Raw genomic sequence first — 22,716 nt, 5'->3', positions numbered from 1 at the left:
CCCCGCCGGCCGCCGGGATGATGCAATAGCCTCCCGGATTGGCAGCTGGCGCGGCCAATCAGGCCGAAGGCTCTCTTAAAGGGCGAGGCCGTGGTGTGGTGGGGTGTTGGTTTGTGTTTTGTTTTTTGTTTGGGTTTTTTTTTTTTTTCTACCGGGGGACGTTCACGTCCCGCGGGGCGGTGCTGGCTCTGCCCGCCGTGCCGGGAGCCCGGAGGGGTGTGGCGGCCGTTCCTGGGGTTTGCGCTCCCGTGCCGCTGCAGCTGGCGCGGAGGGAAACGCGCAGCACGGCCACGCGTGTACCCGGAGCGGCTGGCTGCGCCCCGGCCCTGCCTGCGGGCGCCATGTTCCCCTCTCCAAAGGGAGAGAGGGTGCAGGAGGCGCGGAGAGGCTTCCCTTGCCTCCTCGGGGGCCCAGCCCTGCCCTCCGGGCCCAGCAGCGCGGTGGACCCCGCGGCCGGGCCCCGCGCGTCCCTCAGCCTCCGAGGAAGGAGCCGAACCCGCGCCGACTTCCCCTCGCAGGCAGCGCGGGGAGCTCACCGCTCACCCACGGGCCACGCGTGAGGGAGAAGGCAGTCTCGACCCCCCCTCCCCCCCCGAGGCTGCTGCCGCCTTCCCGCCGGCCGGGGCCAGGCTGGGTGCGTTCTTGGGGGTAGCTGGCACGAAATTGGCCCGTGCCCCACGGGCATCTGAGTAGGTCGTGTTGGGTTTCTCTAATGATTGGCGTCTCTTAATTGTTCCTGGGCAGTTAATTAACACCTGGCAGTGTATTTCCATCTCGGTCTAGCTGTTGTGCGGATTGCCTCTCTAGGATGTTCTGAGATAGGGTGGAAGGAATACCAAAGGCATAAAATAAAAATGTTAACTGTTCACTTGACAAATTATGGCAAATTCCTAAATTTCATAGATTAATAGTTAATTTTGCTCTTAAAAAGCTGAATGGTGGCAGATGAGGAAACATCTAGATCATGAAGTTAAATGTCATAAGATTATGCACTGATTCACTGGGATATGTTTGTTATTAGACTTAACTTTTTGTAGAGAATAATTTTTTTTGCCCTTAATATTTTCCAGACACTTTGGTTCACATCATCTGAGTTCTGCCTAAATGAGCACAGTGTGAAAATAGATACGCTTGCATCTCTTAAATTGTATACGTCCTGGCTGTGTTGATAGCTTTTTGAATGAGAAAGACTTCAATACATAGGTGTGCATATTTGCAGTAGGCAGTTCTGAAAATCATCAGTTTATTGGGTAAGCAAGTTTTGAACAAGTTTAGGTGTACAGACAGTGAAAACTGTAGTGCAGAAAAAGTAGGTTTTGTTTAAATGCAGAGAGAAGTAGTACTAACATGTATGCTACTCCAGTTTAGCACATCGACCTGCTTGGGAAATGTTTTCTATGTGTGAAAGAAGCGAGAAGATTCAGATTTGTAAACAGTTGCAGAGCTCAGTAATGTAGATATAATTATTTGTATTTGCCATTTTTATGGCTGTCTGATGTTGTGTGGGAGTTTTGTTGTTGTCTTTGTAAAGCCTTGTGGAAAATAAACCACATTTGCGGAAGAATTCTGAGGATTAGTCTGGGCAAACAGTTTTACTCAGCTCGTTACCATGAAGACACTTTTCCTTGTCAGTCATCAAGTATTTACTTTAACATCTCTAATGTTTTTCTGTTTCTTAGTTGAAACTGTTACATTTTCTGTGACAATGACTCATCCATCTATAGCTAGAGCTAAAATCCAGGTAAGCATTAAACATTATCATTTGCTCACAATAATTAAGTAAGTGTGTGCTCTTAGAGTGCTTTCCTAGGATTTTAGAGCACTTCATGGCCTTTCATTCATTAATCCTCATCAAAGAAAGCTGAAGAAAATAAAATGCAGACCAGCTTATTCTCATAGAGTCTGATTATTTTAAACATTAAAGCTCAAACATAATTCCATGCACATAAGGCACTCCAGTGCTTGGTTGGCATTGTATCCTATTACAGAAAACCATTACACAGTCTACTTTAGTGTTTGCAGGATATTATTTTTTTTTTCCCACAGTGTTACAATAAAAATAGAATGTGATGGAAGTGATCTAAAAAGTAATCACAGAAATATATGGGCAACTGCTCTTGAGATGTGACATTGAAATACACACTTCACCTGCTTATTTACAAGTTACGTGAGCTGTGCAGTAGCTCTGGAGTCAGGTGTCGCAAGCAGGCTGGTCTCTGCTGAGATGGAGTCCTTTTCATTCAGATTCTGGATGTGTTCCTATAGCAACAGTCTACCTATATGACTATAGATAATATTGTAATAGTATCTTATTTTCATGTGCATGATCCAGTCTCGTGATTCTTTAAAGACTTTAGTCTTTGAAAAAAATTATACAGGTATTCAGCATCTTCAAGTATTCTACAGCAAATCACAATTAGAGGCAGAAAGGCTATTGAGGAAATAGAAACCGTGGGAATTGGAGGCAGAAGGTGTAAAGGGGAAAGGAGCCTGTTGGGGTAAATGACCGTGTTTATTACCCACTCAGTATGTTCCCTTACTAGTTACAAAAACATGTAGGAAGTTCTCTGCAGCCTTCCACTTACAGGGTAAAAACTATTTTGTCACTGAATCATTTCTGTTGTGTCTGATTCCACTGTTTATGTGTGTTACCTCTGTCTTCATGGGCATTTATTTCTTTCCGTTAAAATAAAAATCATGCAAACACCCTGGACTACAACCTACACTTTAAAAAAAAATTTCTGTAAGCATTCAGTTCTTTGCCTCTATTTCCCTCATGGATAAGGCTTCACTGGATTTTTTACTTCAGACTTGCACATTTATGTTAAAGGTTTACTTTTCACACATGATGCTACTGTGTGGTTTTTCCCTATGGTCTAACATCTGTGCCTTTGAATTCTTCTAGATGAGAAGTCAGTCATTTCCTTTCCAGTGATTTAGAAGAGAGAAAAATAAATGTATTTGTAAATATATTTTACAAGTGGAAGTAAATAGGCCCCTTAGGTAAACACACACCATTTCAGGCTGAGATGAACAATGTGTTAATGTATTTGAGGACAAATGCACTGAATTATAATAAAATAAAAGATTTTCTTGGTAACTGCTACCCCTATTCTCTCAACCTAGATTTATCCAAAACCGAATAGACTCTGAATATGATTGCATTCCTTACAATCACCAAGCAGATGACATCCATTCAAGAATATCCCAGAAATACAAAGCCTGTAATAGAGGTTTTCCCTAATCTTATTATTGCAAACCTCCCTTCTCTTAATACTCCTTGCATTTTGGTATTACAGGAATTACTTTTCGCATTCAGGACTGACCTGCACCAGGACCAAAATCTTATTGTTAGAAATCTAAATTTTGCAGATCTGAGGTTATAAAAGCTTCAGAAAGTATAAGGATTGCTGAGTTTCATGTTTCAGGAATCTGACTATACTTAAAAAAAAATAAAAATTCAAAAAAAGCAGTATGAATACCTCTGTTTGTTTGAAAAAGCTTATGCTTGTTAAGCACAGAATTTGAGTGTTTTTTCAATCCAATTTAATAATTTAAATAATAGAAACTTGTCAATTGAAGCTGAGAATTTCAGTTTTGATAGCCGTAGTAGCTATTAAGCAGGTATTCTTTTGTTATTAAGCAGGTATTCTATTGACAATCTGTAGTTTTCCATATGTCTTCCCTCTTCACTATTAATAGATGATTTGTCAGAGGTAGCCTTTTTGAATAGGTGAAAAGAAAGGAGAGGAAACATTGCTTAGTGGTGACCGTTATTTCAGGATCGTACTTCTAATTCTAGCACTGACTCACTATAGCCTTGGAAAGTTACAGTGCTTTTGTTCTAGAAAATACTAAGTAAAGAAAGGAGCCATTCTGTTCTAATAGCAAACATTCATTTTATTGTAACACTGCCTGGAGTTCATTTACAAGAAAAATCCAATGCCTTTGTTCTTTCTCTTTATGCAGCTAAGTCTTGCAACTATTTCCAGTTTCTAGTTCTGCATCTTCCATCTCTTATTTGCAGTTACCAAAATATTATAGCTACCCTGATATCTAGAGTTACTCACACTGGTTTCTGAAAAGAGATTACATACTCAATTACATAGGCAGAATAAAGGGAATGTTTCTCAAATGGAGGAGAACAAAAAAAAAAAAAAAAAAAACAGCTGTTCCTTCCCCCACATCTTCTTTTGCTATTGGGTGACAGCAAAATGAACCAGACTAACACAGAAATCTTAGTGTCTGAAAAAATTACTATGGCGATGATTGCTTTTACTAGAAACCCAAGTTGTCACTTTTATAGGTGTTACATGCCATACTTATGTCCAGCTACAGATGTTTCCATTTCCTCTGCAGTTTTAAGTGGAGGATTGGTACTTCATGCCTGATAGACTGGTTTCATCTAAATAGAATCTGCATTAGTTTTGTCCTGATATTTAATTCTTTAATTGCCATATTTTTGTTTCATGCCGTTATCAGGAAATTAATCTTTTTAATGAGAAACTTTTAGCTAGCACTTTTAGAATTAGCCAGCTGCATAGGTAAAGATGTGCCCATTTTGGCAAGTTTCACTTTTTTGTACGTTATTCTGGCTAGTAGATTGGGTTCTTCAACAGTCACATATCAGAGGCTTCTGTTTCATAGCTACAAAATACTTGATAAATTTATTTTTTAGGGAAACTCTTACCCAGCCTATGCTTATCCCTCATGGTATCAGGAATTTGTGCTGAGCCAAACCAGCTCAGGTTCCCCAGGACCGATGTTTCATTTCACAAGATGGTACTCTGATCTGAGAAGCATACTGCTACAGCAGTGGCCTCTTGAGGGATATGAAGGTAAAAGGCCATCTCATTACCCCGAGAAGTCCTTTGCCATCTTGTGACAATTCTCTGCACATAAAAATACTGTCACAAAAATGTGTGCTTTTTCAAAATGTAACATAAAACTATATCATCCCCTCTCTTCATGGTATTGCAGAGGACTTCTTGGAAGATGACCAGCATATTTTAAGTAAAGATGACCAGATACACATCAGTGTTCGGTAGCCCCAGGTCCTTTCTAATTGAGAAAAGCAGCTGGGTTACTGTCTGTGACCTTCTATAGATATATCAGAATATGGAATTAGAAGCTTTCTTGGAGGAATTTGAGTTTGAAAATATCAAATGTATACCTGAAGAATGCCTGGTCTGGGAGGAGACTAAGTGTGTCACATTACCCCAAAGTGTTCAGATTTCTGGAGGAGCATCTAACAAAAAGGAGGAGTGCCATGTTCCTTTACAGCTTCTTACGGGATTTGACGGTTTTTATCAACCTGTGATTGAGGTTGTGATTTACAGCTTCTTACAGAATTTGACAAGGATTTGTAGACTGCCACTGATCAGTATTGGAGTTTGCTGCCATGTTTATGTGAAATGTTAGGTGAGGTGAGGCTGCATAGCTACAGATGAGTAAAAACAAAGTAGATAAATGGATTGAAAGGAAAATGCTATGTATTGTATGTGTATATGTGCACATATAAAATCTGGTTCAAAAGAGGCTTGTTAGGACTGAACAAGTCTGAGCGAGAATTAATGGCCCACACCTGGGAATAAGAGGTGAATTCTCAAGTATCCAGGTTTAGTAACTGCCACACCTGTCCTATATTCCCAAAAGCATAAATGAGGTCTGCAATGATTTAGATAGCTTAGCTTCTGAATGCACAGTGCCATGGCTCTTTTCCAAGGCATCATCAGTCACCACATGAAAATCCCCACCCATAATTACCAGTGCATTATTTGTCACGGGGTATACTCTGCTGAAGAACTTTGCCTTATTCATATGATATCAAGAAGAGTAAATAGTTTTAGGCATGAATTTTATCCAGATTTCAAAATGGTTCTTCAGAACAGAAGCCTAAAATAAATACCCTTCCAGAAAAGCAATTAAATTGGAGAGGCACAGCTCTGTTTCTTCTTCAGTCTTACAGTGTTGGGAGGATGAGGACACAAACTTCTTTCTTATCAATGTCTTTATTATTCCCTGCAACCTATAGGACCTCTGAAATACCATTAAAAGCTCAGTGAACAGCCACTTGAAAAGAAAAAAGAAACCAAGAGCTTGTCACCTGGCAGGGGATAGTCCACTGGATTGTTTCCTCTGCCTCCCTTCTGTTCATAGAAGTGAATAGAAAATTAGTTAGTTATGCCTGGATCATACAAAATATGTGGGAGGACAATTTGAGAAGGTGTATTGGCAACTACAGCATGTCTGTCATTGACGTCCTGCTAACATCTAGGAGAATTTTGTGCTAGATAATCAGTGATAGTGATACTTTCGTCAGGCAAGTATAGTCTATCTCTTGTCCCCAGCAGAAAATAAGTACTTATTTTAACAGTGCCTTCCTCCTTCCAGGAAGTTGATTCTCTGCATTTGGTGAGTTAACTGGTTGTTTTGGGTTTTTTTTTGCCTCCTGAAATGGAAGTAAATTCCAAAGAAACAGTGGGACACAGCTCTCTGCTTTTTGGCCCTGCATGCCTTCTAACATGCTATAGACTCCCAGAAGAAGAAAACGATTACATTTGCACTTGCAGGCACCTGAATATCTCTGTCAGAGGGAACTTACCAGACACAATCTAGGGTTAGATTTCTATTGAATATAAACACTGCAGTCAAATTTATAGGAAAAAGCCACTTTCATACTATGTCCCAGGGCCAGCAGTGTCACCGTAGAAGGGCTCATCTGATTTTCTCTCCTCTAGGCAGTAACTAGATCAGATTTCCTTCTGATAGTCAGAAGTTTTATGCGTGCTCCATCACTAGCATGTCCTTTGAGGTCATGCTTCTGTACCTCACTGGCCTTAAAAGCCAACTCAGCAAATCTCTATGCAGAGGAAACTCTCCTTGTTCTGAGATGTTTAGCTGTCATGTGGGGTTTTCCTGCATCAGGCATGATTAGTTTGGTCAGAAGTTCTTACACAATTAATACACCAACTGAAATTATCAGGAATTTTGCCCAAGGAAAGAAGTCAGGATCAGCAATATTACAACAAGGTTGATGTCAGTGACTTACAGGGGAAAAAGTCTGTCTGCAAAAATACGGGACAAAAAAGAGTAACATGCAAAGGATATGTTGATGGGAACACAGAACACTTCAAACCATGTGGAACCTGCTCTTACGGACTCCCAGTGCTGCACATGCACTGCAATCAATATGCCAGCAGCCACTTTGCAGAGACTGAGACTTTCTCTACTAAAGCCTGCTGCCTTCCCTGAAAACTTTCTCTGCGTACCCAATATTTGCTGAACATACATTTTCCAAAGAGGACTTTACCAAGGTGTACACAACTGTAGAAACCTTCAAAGCTCACAATGAATGTGGTAAAAGTCACAATCATTTGTCCATGTTTTTGAGGCCCTGCTCCAGGGAGTACAGGCACTGCTTTGAAGTCACCCACAATCCTGGTGGAAATGTGGTTTGGCAGCTGGAGAAAAGGACTTTGCTTACCAGGAAATGAAATCCTTTGAGGTACGTTTTTTACATGCACTTTTACCTCACATCCTCTTTTTCCTCTTGTGTAAAGTTAAGGGACTCGGCAGGTGGGACAAAAAAGAGGAGTGTAATGCACATGGTGGTCTTTTCCTTCCTACGAACAACGTGAATACAGGATGAGTGCACACAGGTATATGTGTACTCCTCACAGGAATATGCACATAGGTAGCCAGTCCCAAAGAACTCCAGCTATGAGAGACTACCTTACCACTAACAAGCTAACACAGGATGCTGTGCTTTGCTGGTGCCATAAATAACTGGAAAACCTTGGGCACAAATGACAATGCCTTAAGCAGAAAAGGTTTGTAGTATTTCATTTGTGTGAACACTGTCTTAATGTAGGGACATTTATTCAGCACTAGTGTATGGCATCAGGAGAGAATACTGCAGCATATTCTGAAACAGCCTTTATGTCTTTGGCTTTCATCATGTGAAGGCACACTACCTGTGGCCACAGGTTTAGTGAGAGTTCACAGCCCTCAGATACTTCATGCTATAACAGCATTGGTAGCTGAAGTATGGGAAAACTAAAGAGTTTGCATGCTTTTTCTTTCTTTCTGAGTATTTTTAAATAGATTTCTGGAAAGATTTTCAGTAGGCTTAAACTTTTCTACATGTCACATGTTCTGATACTCTACTACCAGGTGGATTTTTTTTTAGCCCTGACCAAAATATGTAGATCCAAGGACTTAGAAGTATTTCTGTGCTGTAAGGGAGATTTGGCTGAATAGCTCTGAGCCCACTGAAACAAATAGGCAAGTGGCACTGGGGCAAAGTCTGGCTTCCTGAAGACTTGAGTTTGAGTTGATGTGTCTGAAGATCCGAGGTCTACCTGCAGCATTTCCCACACTTTGAATATTTAGCATTTTCTCATAATACAGATATTTAGGGTTTGATTGTCTTCCATAAAATACAGGCACCAATTTTTACACGTCCAGTGGAATCAGAAGCTGAGCTTGTACAGCTATGCATAAGAGACAGCTGTAGTTAGGAGACCCACAGTGTCTTGCACTTCCATAAAAGAGAAGGAAATGGGAGCCTCAGACTTTTATTGATGACATCCTGAGCTGGGTAAGTGATATTTATTCCAGTTTATTAATAGAGGAGAAAAGTAATTCCCATGTGGTCTACAGCCTACCATAGATGCAAATGATCTGTTGATGACTTAAGTTGAATGTAAATGATCCATTAGCCCTGCTCTTAGTTATATAAATACTTCCATCTACCAAGCCTTTCTAAAAGGCCCCAGAACATTCATGCTGGTGTGGAATAGCCCCTTTTTTAATGGAAAATACTGACCCATTATCAACTGTACTGTCTTATTCGACCTAAATACTAGCTGTGTTGGCTGTGGTAACTGTCAGCAACTGTTTCTCTGACAGGGAGCAACAGGGTTCTGTGATGTGTTACACTTTTCTGTCCTTCTCTTTTGGCAGCTGAGTGTCAGATTGCAGGCAACCAGCACAGAATCATCATTTAAAAATCATATATTTTATTAAAATAAAATCCAGTACTGTAGCAGCCAACACTAAAATATGTTGCATGAATTCTTTTTAGAGCTGTGCAACTCATGTAATTAAAAATCTGGAATTTTTGCCTGCTTTTAAATAATATATGGGTTATTTTTCTAAAGTTAAGTTTTACTTTGCCATGTTAAATTCCACTGTATGTTATGTTTACCACATTTATGTCATAAATGTGAGCAGTTTGTACTGCTCATATTCCTCATTAATAGAATGTTGGGGTTTGTTACGGAATGTAGGATTTATGCTCATATTAATATATTACATGTGATTTGCATAAAATTAGCATCTAGTTTAATTGTTTAGGCCTGAAAGAATTATTCAAAGTGAATAATTTAGACTCCAAAAACTTATTCCCATTTCCTATCTTTAATTACAGCAGTAGAAGGAAAAAAATAGATATTTTTGCTGTATGGGAACACAATTGATAGCGGGTTCGTTTTTTACTTAGAAACACAAGTAGTTTGCAAGGACTTTTTGTTTGGAGTTAGAAACTTCTCAGCCCTGGGCTCTTGCTGAATGATTAGCTTTGATTATACTTGGCTCCACTATTAACTATATGGCCATGTAAATCACATGACATTGTTGCTACCTCCTAGCTGAAGGGCAGTGCCTTTTCAGCACTGCTTTGTGAAGATTTAAATACCAAAACATCTTGCAAACAGCCTAGCGCTGTCACTGGCTTTTTACTTTCTGAAATATTATTGCAAACAAAATGTAATTTTTATGCTTCCATAAAATGAATGAAAAAGATGATGGCTTCAATCAAAAGATGTCTTCTTATTTTATTCATGTGAATTTTGATGATATTTATTTAAAGCACTCTGTAGTTCAGCTATCAGCTGCCTTTAAAAACTAAGCAGAAGGAATGGTTTGTTCCAAGCATCATGAGGTAGCCAGTCCTGTTTTCCTCTAAAACTTTGAAATGTCCTCGTAACCTCCCAACGTTAGTTTGTAGATTTTTATGGGACTGTGATCATTTCAGGAAAAATCTACTGATCATTAGACTCAGCTGGTTTGTGATTAACTCTTATTGCACTTAAGATTACGACTTGTTTTACGTAAAGCATATGATTCCACTTTGAACAGAAAAATTTAAAGATGAAGGTCTTGTAAAACTCATGCAGAAGTGAATAATGTCTCCTTTTCATGAACAGGACTGGCATGCTGAATGTTAATGTGTGCAATTTCTCTTTCTGTGAAGGCTTAGAAGGCAGAATGGGTGTTATCTCAGCAGGCAGGAGTGGCAAGTCCTTTTTCTGGATGTTTTCAAATGACCTTTGGAATGTCTGCAGGGAGTGAAGGGCTGTGTCTCACTCCACCTGCCAGTGGTTTCAGGAGAGCTGGTGCTATCCCCTCAGCCTGCTGCATGGTCAGTCTTCAGGTGAAATCACTCTGTGGCAGGGTCAACAAGCTGTACATGGGAACTTCAGCACTGTATGCCAGCTCATAAGTGTAAGCTGCCTCTTAAGTCTCATCTTTGTGCAGCAATTATTCTTAGGAGAGTCAGGGAAATTCGGATGCCAGAAGTATCACTATTAGCTTGAAACTGATAACAAAACTGCAATCATTTTGAAACTGAGATTGCCTCTGACTTACTTCCTTCCTCTGTGTGTCTGTTGTTCCCCAGTGCTGGCGGCTGCTTTGATCACGGTTTGGATTCATTGGTGATGTCACCGAGTGACTCTGAGAACTTTGCAGAGCTTCCTTGTGACTCCCTTCCCTCTTACTGCCTTTGACATTTTTCATTTAGTAGGCCAACTCCTGCTTAGATTACTCATACCACTAATCCCTGGGCTGGCAGTGGGATAATTAGAGAAAGCTGAGTTTAGCTCAACAGGGAGGTCAAATTTTCAGATACAAGATGGCATCCACATTGAACAGTAAAAGTGCTTTCTATTAGTATAGAGTCAATACTTATAAAACCTGACATTTTAAAATATGAGTCAACTGTGGCCCCAAACCTTTCTGCCACTGAAGTCAAATGCTTTATGACATTAATAAAAGAAGGGTTGCACCAAAGGTGTATTATCTTCATATTTCCAGGTCTTAGTTGTTAATTCCATAGATACTTTGAGCAGCGAATATTTGTAGGCTAGAAATTAAAAACTCTAAGCTCCTGGGTAGTGAGGTTATCCCATTGTCTGACTTGTGAATCACACAATAGCTTCGATGTAAGAAAAGTGCACAAGTCCACCAGATCCTTGGGTTCTCTGAAAGGCCTCGTGTAGTTCTCGTCCCACTGAAGTCTGCCATGGATTCGGCAATGTGTTCTGCTGTGGAATGACAGCAGGAGGCTTTCATAGCCATACTATACTACAGAACATAACTTTTTACCACATTTTTCTTCTTTAGTTTAATTTTGATCCTTGTAACAATCTCCGCTAAAGAGGAGATTTAGAGAGGATTTACGTTGATTTAGATATAAGTTGATTTAAAGAGGATGAGAACATTGAACTTAGTCCATGTCAGGGACTATGTTTTGTGACAGGATGTATCACGTACTAAAATACATAGTTAAGAAATGGCATGACACTGTTTTTATAAGCTGGTCTTCCTCTTCCTTTCCAGTCCCATCGCTCTCACTTTTCATATCTTGTTCTTCTGATTGTAAATTCTTTGTGTAGCAAAGGGTCTTTTTCTATACTTCAGGAAAGTACCTAACATTTTTTTGGTATTTCCATAATATAAGTATTTTTTTTATATTTTTGCAGATACTCCCACAGTAATGTTCACAGTGCAAACAAGAACTACTTAAAAAGAGTGATGAAGCCTGAGCCATGCTGTACCATTTTCTTTTTGAAAGTCTTTTGAGATGAGCAAAAAGTAACATGTAAGTCAGTGGCAAGGTTCCTCATTACTTAAGTAGCCTTCTCAAAATGCATTATCCCATCTTTGTAAATGTACCTTCTGAAAACCAGATGATTTGAGATTGGCTATACATGGCCTCCTCGCACATTGCCTACCCCAATCAACTACTGTTTGCATTAAAATATCAGGTGTGAATAATGTTACAGGATGACTACATGAATATTTTCAAAGGATTAATGAAAAGTCAGAACACATATATAACAGATAAACAAGGCTATTTTCTTCTTGTGTGATTCAGTATTACATTGCAATGTTCACACAGGTGTGCTCTGGAACAGTTACCAATATATATGTTCAGCCTTAGCTGCTACTTCAGTTAGTATTGCAAATTAGTATTTTTAGAAGGGGAGGATAATCACAATACACTTTGAGTATCAGAGTGATTTACTCGTACAAGTGAGGAGATGCTATTGCTCTAACTATGAGGATTCAGTTAAATAGTGATGCTAACCCAGATGTGCAGTCCAGCTGACTGTATGCATGATAAGACTATCGAGACCTTGTTATTTCTGTATGAAGTTTTAGGTGTAGTTCAGGACATTGAGATTTGTGAGCCTAAGCTCCCTGCATAGCTCGTGTAGGCACTTTGAGAGCATCTAAATTAAAGGCCTGAAGTTGGTGTCACCTGTGTGCAAACACAGGTGCAAGCTATGTTCCAGTTTTCTGTATTTACAAGGTAGTTAAATCTCTGGTTTTGGATTACATCTTGGATGATGCCATGAGAAGTAGCCAGTCATATTCTAAATTATAATCTTCAGAGAGTATTTTGAGAACACTCTGCCCCTAAAAGCAGAGTTGGGATACTGAGTTTGGAGTATGGTAACTACCCTGTTACTATTCTGCTATGTGATATGTATGCCAGCTAAGGGTCTGCAGCAGTTGCTACTCAGATCAGTAAGAGTCTTCAATTCAATAGACATGGGCTAGGGTATAGGGAAAAAATCATACAGAAAATAATTATATTTTCTTGGCAGTTCACTTCAGAAATAAATTCATTTCAAGGTAAAAATTAATTTAACTTTTCCCTTAAAAAATGCAGGGCAGTATATGAAAAATAAAGTGTTTCATTTGTAGGGAAGCAGTAGTCAAACTTTTGCATGATCATTGGCTGTGATATTAGGTTGGGACATAGGAGAGATTAAATTCTCAGCTTTGCTACTTATTTCTTGTGTGGCCTTGACAAGTCATTCCATCTCCCAGCTCTATAGCTGTGAAATAGAGGAACAACACTGCTCCACCTCCCAGTGAGAAGTAACTATGAATGAATTAAAGATCATGAACTATTCATGATGAGAGAAACCACTGAAGTTTGTAAGGTAGACAGAAGATTGGGAAGGAAATTCAGGTGGGAAAGAAGGGAGGTTATTGTTTAGACTGAGGTAAAAGGCTAGAGAGAGAATGGATGATTTGTGGATAGGCCAAATATTGAGCAAGGGGATAACTGATGCATACCAGTAGGAGAACTGTAAACATCATTCGGGGAAGTCTTGAGACAGAGATGATGGCCTAATACTGCAGAAGAAAACAGTACGATGAGAGGTGAGGAGCAATACTATCACATCACTTTTTGTGTGTGTGTGGTATTTCAACTGTATGTTCCTTGGAACAGAACTTAAGCCTGTATCTGAAAAGCATTCAGAATATTCTGGACACCATGAATACGGTCAGTGACATATGGTCCTAACTATGAGGGAGGAACTATGTATGTAGTGGCTCATTAACCATGCAAAAGTTGTGAACACATAAGGTACTTACAAGTTCACAGACTGATTGCACATTATTACAGGTGACAAGTTGGAAACAGATTGGGTTATGAGCACCATTTAAATGGAGATGAGCTGTAATCAGGCAAATGGAAGTGAAAAAATGCTCGCTCCCAGTCAGCTAGCTTGGTAATTGCAAATGACTGAGCTCTCAGGAGAGGAGCCAGAAGTCAGTAGAGCACAAGGACAACAAGGGCTGAGGACATGGTCATAGCGACCCTGAAGACAAGGGGAGTGGTACAAAAAGGGAAGAGGAAGATAGCATGGATCTGAGTTGGTTCACCTTGGAGTTGTAAACAGTGTTTTCTCCAAAGGAGAAAAGCTGTAATGATAAGTATGTAAATCATCTGTTGTTGGACCAAACTGCACATCAAAAATGGTAATCAGTCACCAGCTGCCTTTCCCAGCTGAAGGGAAGGTCCTGGTTGACTTGTCATACCATGCTGCATACTGATCTACCAGCCTCCAAGACTTCGGCACATAAAGCCTTTTCCTTTGAAAATTGTCACGTGTGGCAACTTTTATGTGCAGTATCATGTTTCCTCTCCCTGGGGCAGAAAACACAGGAGAGGGGAGAAGTTTGTGTTTCATTACACCACAAGTAAGATGGTAGATTGCCAGCTCTTTATTCGCATAGGAAACTACTGCTGCCCCATCCCTGCCTACTCTCCAGGTGCACCTGGGCACAACACTACACCCAGCTGAGGATAATGTCCCCTTATCACTCCCAGGACAGCTGTACTGTCCCTTCTGCTCCACAGTGCCCATCCCCACCCTAGCCAAATCTGTCTCCTTTCCCCCCCACACTCCTTCTGCAGGTGGGAGAAAGGAGAGGTTGGGCCATGCTGGTATTCACCCCAAGAAGTTTTCCATACAGACAGGACATTTTGGAGCTTTGTCAGTAGCAATGAAATATTGTAGTTTAACAAGGTAGTAAAATAAATGTGTAATAGCACTCTGATTCTTAATGGGGAAACCGCATGCTGTGATCTGTACATACTGGTGAGCTGTTGGATCAGCAAGCAGAGCGTTCTGCTGCCCATGCAGCCTATAAAGCCAGCCTGGATCCTGTAGCCAGGTAACCTGTTTTGCAGCCCATGGGAATCAAAGGCCTGAACAGCCAGGAGATGAGGTCAGGTGAAATGAAGAGACTTCAGTGTTCCACTGCAATTAAAAACTCTTAGCAGTCACAAAATTCACTTATACAAAGCAGATAGGTACTCCTGTGCCTCCACAATTATGTTTTTCTCTTCAGTGTCCTTCCCTACTAGCAGAAACCAGTGCAGCTGACTTTGTATAAATTACTTTTGGTGCTGTTTTGAATTGTGTAGCACTTGCCTTGTCCTCCCCTAGCTTCTAGACAGCCAGATCTGCTTTGAGATGGAAGAATAGCACCCTCAAGAGTTGACAACGCTGCTTCATGGATCCATAGTATGTAACACACATCCTTCCTCTTTTAGTTAAATTAACTCCCTGACACATGTAACTGAAGCAATGAGAACAAAAGCTTTCTCTTGACATAAGATTTGAAATATTTGGTATCAGTCAGTGTTGTTATGAATGTGGAAATATGCATTTGTGCTTGTATGAGGGATGATCAGGTTCTAAACATTTCATTTGCCTTCAAAGAAGGAGGGACAATAAAAAAATGAAGAACTGCCTTCTTTGTCTAACTCATTTTATGCCATATTAAAACAATCTGAACAGGAATTTATGTCTTTGTGTAAAAAGAGATTATTTAAAAGTTCTTTACTTAGATAAAAGGGGTCTATGTAAAAAAAAAAAATGCTGAGCAAACCAGTCCTTCAGTTGTGGGGACTTGTTCGTTAATTACAGTAATTAGGAATGGAATCTGATCCTAAACTTTCTGATTTACTTTGAATTTCTTTTAATATGTGGTTAGGCCTTAATTTCAGAATGATTATAAAATGTGAGAGCGTTTTAAGACTACAGAGGCGTAGGTATTGTTATTAAATGACAAACTTAGTTATATGCTTCTGCTGTTTTATGCAGCACTGACCTTTTATTTTAAATGTCCATGGCCTATTCCTGTTTCTGCTGACTTCAGAATCGGATAAGGCCTTTCGAAAACTCCGAGTATAAACTGCTTACCAGCTACTATTCCAGACGATATTTCTCCCCGCAGGCAAAAAGTCCAGCTCTGGGTTTGTCCCTTTTCTGGGAACGGGTTCACTTGAATAGAACAAGCAGAATTTGGACAGTTGGGTACTGTTGGGGACATTTTACTCTCTGCTCTGAATCATCCAAAACTCGCTCCTGTCACATACTTGAGGCTTTTCCTCTATATCATGACTTTGTTCAGAGTTCTCACTAGCGTTTTGGTTATTTAGACAGTGCTGCAACTCCCCGTGGGCCACTGAGGCACCTCTGAGTGGCACTGCCGCTGCGTTGAAGCCAACACATATAATTTTAGAAAATACTGTATATAAAAAGAATTGATTGCTCTTTTTTTTTTTTTCTTCTGTTGATAGTGAAAAGTAAAAGGTATATTCTGTATTCTGTAAATTAATATGTTTCCCTGCTGTAATTACAGAATCCATTCTCCTAAGAGGATACTAGAGTGCAAAAGCCAACTGACTCTGCTGGCTTTGCCTTTTTTCGTGAAACAGAGGTTCACCTGTGCATCATGCGATACAAAGCCATGGGTTCCTGGTACATTGTAATTTTGTTCCCTGTTTAAGGCTTTGTCAATGATTCTTAATTGCAAGGAATCTGTCAAACCCTTTCTAAGCGAAGAATTTCCTGTCACAAGTTTCTGTTTTACTAGAACATCCAGAACTAAGAATTGCAGCACTTATGTTTGTTTGGGGTTTGGTGTTTTTTGTTTTGTTTTGTTTTGTTTGTTTGTTTGGGGTTTTTGTTTTTTTTTTTTTTGTTGTTTTTTTTTTTTTTCTCCAGCCATCACTTTGTTTGAATCATTTTCTCTGAAAATCTTCCCGTACCAATTTTAAGCCTGTATCTGCTCCAGCGCCTTGACTTGTCCTCTCTCTCTCTATGCCGGTTTCAAAGGGACCTTCTGGTCCAGCAGAGCTAAATGCCCGTGGGGCTTCCTAAGGCGCGCCCGGGAGGTGTGCAAGGGAGGACAGCTACCTCTGCTCTGCAGACTGCGAGGGATCGCAGCTATGGAAATTATGCGCATCCTCACCCCTCCCGAGCTGAAGCTTGAAACGGGGGCTCCGAGGAGGGCTGTGGCTTTACACAGGAGCTGCTGTAGGATCCTACCCTGCTGCCCTGGGAGAGGAGTCGCGGCGGCCGAGACGGGCGGCTCTTCTCTCCCGTCCCGCGGTGCGGGAGCACCGATCGCCCGTCGCGAAGCCGCCAGGAAGCGGAGGCTGGGCAGGCAAACAGCGTCTCCGGGGAGGTTGCCGCCGGCGGCCGGGCACACGCCCGGGTTACCTGGCTACTGCCGCGCCGCGGGGAGCGGGGCCCGGCTGTATCTCGGGAAAGGCCGGGCGTCGGTCCGCACCCGACACTGGTCGAGATCGCTGTGTGTGCATTTTGGGAAATCTGTAATTAAATGTACTTGCTTGATTCGTGCGGGGGGCAAGAGGGGTGACCCGCGCGTTTAGCCCACCCTTGTAGCGTAGGGCGAAAGCCGCGGGGCTGTCTGCGCCGGGACCGCATCGCACCGGGACGCACCGCGCCGGGCTCTCGGCCCCGGGGCCGCTGGCCCGCAGGAGGCCCGTCCCGTCCCGTCCCGGGCGGGCAGCTCCTCCGGGCTTGACGGACCAAGAACAAGCGCGGGAGGGGGGAGCGCGGCCCCCCGGCCGCTCACCCCCGAGCTGAGCGGAGCCGGGGAGCCGCCGCTGCCCCCCAAGGTCTTCGCCCCTGCCCGCCGGGAGCCATCCTCGGACGGGTCCTAGCGCCGCTCGGGACCGGGTTCCGCGGGTCCAGCCGTGGCCGGGCGAGCCCCGCGGGTCCCGCCGGTGAAGCCGGGCCGCGGTGGGACGCGGCGCAGCCCGCCCCGCTCCGAGCCCGCCCGGCGACAGGGCGCTGCCGGCAGGTAACCGCCGCCGGTGAAGCGGCGCCTTGCGTCCCGCAGGCAAACACGGCGGGGCGAATATTCCCGACTGGCCAAATAGTTGCAAGTCCGCGCGGGTGATGGTGAACTTTGAAACTTTCTCCGTAGCGCGGCCGGGGGGAGTCGCTGGGTCGGAGCGCTCGGCGCAGGGGTGGGAGCGGGCGGTGGAAATGTACCGGCCGCCTTTGGCCGCTCTGCCCCGGCACGGAAGGCGCAAAGTCCCCCGCGCCGTTTCCCCGGGCCTCTTACCAGCGCGGAGCCTCATCGGGGGGCAGAGCCCAGCGCTCAGGGGCCGGGCCGAGCTCGGGGCGGCGGGGGCCCAGGGCGTGCGGGCCGCTCTGCCCGCGGCGGGTCCTGGGGAGGGCGGGCGGGCGGCTCGGCGGGGCCGGGGCGCTAAGACCCGGCTGCGCGGTGGTCAAAGGTTCCCAGCAGGGGTTGGACACTAGAGGGCGATCCCCGGCCCTGCCGCGGGGGGGGTGTGTATATATACGGCACGCAGGACCGCGGCAACCCACTAGCAACAGGGCAGGCAGGCAGCGAGCGGGGCTCGGGCGGGCTGGGGCGGGGGACGGGCTCCGGGCGCGCCGTGCCGTGCCGCGCCGCGCCGTGCCGTGCCGCCGTTCGCCACCGAAGGCCGGGGTGCCGCGGGCTTGGTAGAGCCGCCGCCGCTGCCGCCGCCCCGTCCGAAACCTGGATTGCAGGAGCCCTTCACCATGCCCGGCAGACTGTAGGTGCTTCATGGAGCAAGCCAACTTCTACGAGGTCGATTCCCGGCCCCCGATGAGCAGCGGCCAGCACCACCAGCTCCAGACTCCCCTGCCCGGCAGCGCTTACAGCTACAGAGAGGCTCCCTCGGCGGCGGCACCTGCTGCGGGTGGCGCGGAGCTCGGCGACATCTGCGAGAACGAGAACTCCATCGACATCAGCGCCTACATCGACCCCGCCGCCTTCAACGACGAGTTCCTGGCCGACCTCTTCCAGCACAGCAAGCAGCAGGAGAAAGCCAAGGCCATCCTGGCCGGGGATTTCGACTTCCACAGCATGCATGGGGCCGGCGCCGCCGCCTCGGCGCCGGGGCACCAGCAGCAGCACCACCAGCAGCCGCTCTTCGGCTGCGTGGCCGGCTACATGGACGGCAAGCTCGACCCGCTCTACGAGCGCATCGCCGCGCCCGGCTTGCGGCCGCTGGTGATTAAGCAGGAGCCCCGCGAGGAGGAGGAGGTCAAGTCGGCGGCCCTGTCGGCCCTCTACCCCCACCACGCTCCGCAGCAGCACCCGTCCCACCTGCAGTACCAGATCGCCCACTGCGCCCAGACCACCATGCACCTCCAGCCCGGGCACCCCACGCCGCCCCCCACGCCCGTTCCCAGCCCGCACCACCCGCACCACCCCCACCCCCCCGGCGGCTTGCCCGCCGCCGGCGCCCTCAAGATGATGCCCGCGGACCACCGGAGCAAATCGAAAAAGACAGTGGACAAGAACAGCAACGAGTACCGGGTGCGCCGGGAGCGCAACAACATCGCGGTGCGCAAGAGCCGGGACAAGGCCAAGCAGCGCAACGTGGAGACGCAGCAGAAGGTGCTGGAGCTCACCACCGACAACGAGCGGCTGCGCAAGCGGGTGGAGCAGCTCACCCGGGAGCTGGAGACTCTGCGGGGCATCTTCAGGCAGCTGCCCGAGAGCTCGCTGGTGAAGGCCATGGGCAGCTGCGCCTAGCGCCGCGCCGCGCAGGGACTGGCGGGGCCGCCGCGCCCGCTGCCGGGCTGCTCCCGCTCACCTACAGATACTATGCGTTCCAGAGCGCAGCGATCTCAGATTGTTTGAGGGGGGGAGAGGGGAGGGGCTGGGGGTTTTTTGTTTTATTTTTTTTGTTTCGTTTCGTTTTTTAAAAAATTAACGACCAATACAAGAAGCCAGGCAGCTGTAGTATTAAAGGGTTTGTGCCTTAGGGATGACACACGAATAAGCTGAAAACATGGTGGGTTTTATAAGGAGAAAGGTGAGGGGAAGGAAGAAATTAGAAAGCCCACATGTCTACACAGGGTAAATAACAGTAATAATAAAAGTAATAAAGTACACGTAGCGATCCAGATGTGCCTTAAAAGCTGGCTGCAAGAGCTCTGGGGCTCTCTGTTTCCCCCAGCCTCGCAGAGTGTGAGGGAAAAGGGTGAAGGACATGCAGGCTTGAGTGATGGGGCGTCTGGGGGTGCTGGACAGGCCCCCCCCGCTGGCCTGCGGTGCAGCAGGCAGGGGCGGCTGCGGGGAGGCTGGTGAGGAGAAGAGGGCTGAGGCTGAGACGTGCAGTGCCTGATGCCCGTTTGGAGCACTGAGGTGTGGGGCAGCTGCCGGACTGCTGCCAGGACTGTCCCAGCCTGGCTGGGCTGCCTCTGCCCAGCCCTGGCCCCTGCCTTGGCTGGGAGCGGGGCAGGGGCTGCTGCCGCTGCGGGGCCGATGAACAGCCTGGGACTGACGGAGCAGCAGCTTGCGAGGGAGAGTGGTGAGCTCCCTCCATCAAAAGGAAGAGCAGTAGTGTCTTGTACTGTATGTCACGACGTGGCGAAGCACAAATGAATAAATACCTATTGATGCGGGTATTTACTATGAACTTTCAGTGTATTTTGCTTTATTCCAGGACATTGAGCTCCTCTCCAAGTCTCTGTCTGTCCAAGCTGTGCCTCATGTAATGTGAAAGCCTTTCTGTGTATACTAGCTACACTTTATTTTTATTGCATTACTTAGATCCTTGCCATCACACGACTTTCTTATCTGGTGACAGAGACTATGCCCTTGTGCTGCAATGTTATTTTATTATTTGTGTGGGTGAATGAGTGTGAGCATGTGTTGTCTTCTTCACGTTGTCCTGGGCTGGCTGCTGCCTCCCCACCCCAAGGCAGGGGTGCCAGGGGGGGCGCAGACCATGGAGCTGCAGGACGCCTGCGGTAGCGTGAGGAGGCTCATCCTTGGTGCTGTGGCACCTTTGGACTCTGGAGCTTCACCCAGGGTGAGAGAAAAATAAACAAACAAACAGGCCCCCTTCCAGGGAGCGCTGGTAGCCACGCAGAACATTTCTTCCTCATGTCGTAGCTGCACAAGAATTCGTCCAGTTGAAATAGTCATGACAGGAGAGGAGACCAAGGTGGAGACGTGAAGCAGTTTGCAAGCGTGACAGAAGGAGCACAGTGCTGTGCGTGTGTGTGTGTGCGCGCATGTGCCATGTGTGTATGCAGTGTGTGTGTATGGGTATGTATACATGTATGTATATGCACACACATTGGTGGGGTTTTTTTGAATGGGGGGAACAGCATATAAAGTTTGTCGGAAGTCCTGGTTACGTTCATAAATAAACAGCATATATTCTACCATAACCATCTGCCTCTCTGTATGTTTCCAGTGCTTTTCCTGCAGCAGGAGTGCAAAAGCCCTCCTCTGCCTCCAGACCACGCATCCCTCTCCCCGCTGGCACCCGCTTCCCCTGCCAGGACCGGTGACCGAAAAGCCTTTGTGGAGCACAACTCCCTCGTTTTCGCCCCAGAGAAATAAATACACGGTTGCCTTTAAGGGAACGGCAATTTCCTAAATACTTGTGGTGTCAGATGTGTGCCTGTGAGTCACCCTTCGCTTCACCCTTCCACCCGCGCCGCGGCTGGGCCGGGGGCTCGTCCAGCCTGCGAGGGCCCTGCCGCCTGTCCCCGGCGGGCCTGGGGACGCGGTGAGGGGCAGCCGGGAGGGACAAGGGAGGCGTCCGGCCGACGAGGACACGCAGCCCGCGGTCCCGGGGCCGGGCCCTGTCCGGCCTGGCTGCCTGCCGCCCCGTCCCGGGGCCGCTGTGGGTCTCCAGCGGGGCGCAGGCGACAAACTCACCCGGGGCACGGCGGGTGGGGGTGTGTGTGTGGGGGGGTGGGGGGGTGGGGGGTGTGTATGTGTGTGTGTCTTGCGAAAAGAGGCCGCGGGCAGGGCCAGGCCCCGCTCGCCCGCCAGCGCCGCCGCTGCCCGGGCCCCTCCCCTCCCCCGGGGAGTTTCGCCCCGGCCGGGTCGGGTCGGGCCCGGGGACGCCGCCGCGGGGTGTGGGGACGCGCAGCAGGGCGCGGGGGGGGACCGGCGGCGGCGGCCGGCCCCCTCGGCGGGGACAGCGGCGCGGCCCGGAGCAGCGCGCGCGGGAGACCGGCCCCGCCCCGCCCCGCCCCGCCCTCCCCGGGGCCGGCGGCTCGAGGAGGGGAGGTGGCGCGAGGCCCGGCGGCGATAGGGCCCCGCGCCGTGAGGCGGGAAGGGGCGGCCGTGAGGGGGGGACGGGCCGGCCTCGACGCGAGGCGGTGCCCGGCCCGGCCCGGCCTATGGCGGAGTTCCCGGGCGTCGTGTGGGGAGGTCAGCGGGGGCGCCCCGGGCGCCGCCCGGTTCCCCCCACTCCGCCGGGGCTTCGGGGCTGCGCGCCGCCTGCCCGCCGGGTCGGCGGCCTGTGCCGCGGGCGTGTGAGGAAAAACTGCCCCGAGTCCCGTTCCCTTCAGCAGCACCTGTGCTCGCCGTTTCCCTCGAAGGGCAATCCACCCGGCAGAACCGAGCTCCCCATCGCTCCCTGGCCCCGTGGCGTGTCCAGCGTGGCACATCAACAGCAAAAATTAAACGCCCCAAAGAGAGAGATTTGGACCCACGGGTGCCTCACCTGGTGATGCCCAGGCCGTGGGGCAGGCCGTGTCCTCGCAAGGACTCCCCGGGCGACTCGGCCCGGCGCAGGTGCAGCCTGCGAGGCCCTGTCACAGGGTCGGTGGGGGCAGCTCTGAGGGTGCCGAGGGGCTTTGCCCCCCCCCCCCCCCCCCCCCCCCCCCGGGCAGGCTCTGCTGGTCTGCGGAATGGAGGAAAGGTAAGGCCGCTCCTCCAAAATGCACCACGACAGTCGGTCTGCAAGCACTCACTGCTCAGGACAGGTAAAAGATGAGTGTGGATCACGACTAAGACTTTTGGTTTTGAGTTAGGTGTAAAGCAGGCAATTCA

The 22,716-nt window shown here is 46.9% G+C and overlaps 1 protein-coding gene across 1 annotated transcript; it reads left to right on the top strand.

The window, feature by feature from the left end:
* Positions 1-18,278: 18,278 nt before the first annotated feature.
* On the top strand, positions 18,279-21,095 carry CEBPA (CCAAT enhancer binding protein alpha). The gene has a single exon (XM_042797803.1). The coding sequence runs from the start codon at positions 18,469-18,471 to the stop codon at positions 19,444-19,446; it is 978 nt and encodes a 325-aa protein (XP_042653737.1). The 5' UTR covers positions 18,279-18,468; the 3' UTR covers positions 19,447-21,095.
* Positions 21,096-22,716: the final 1,621 nt, after the last annotated feature.

This window comes from Tyto alba, unplaced genomic scaffold (genome assembly GCF_018691265.1).
Source record: "Tyto alba isolate M040663 unplaced genomic scaffold, T.alba_DEE_v4.0 Super-Scaffold_26, whole genome shotgun sequence".
Taxonomy (NCBI): Eukaryota; Metazoa; Chordata; class Aves; order Strigiformes; family Tytonidae; genus Tyto; species Tyto alba.
The sequence above is the reverse complement of the archived record's forward strand: the minus strand, read 5'-3'. Positions and strand labels throughout refer to the sequence as shown.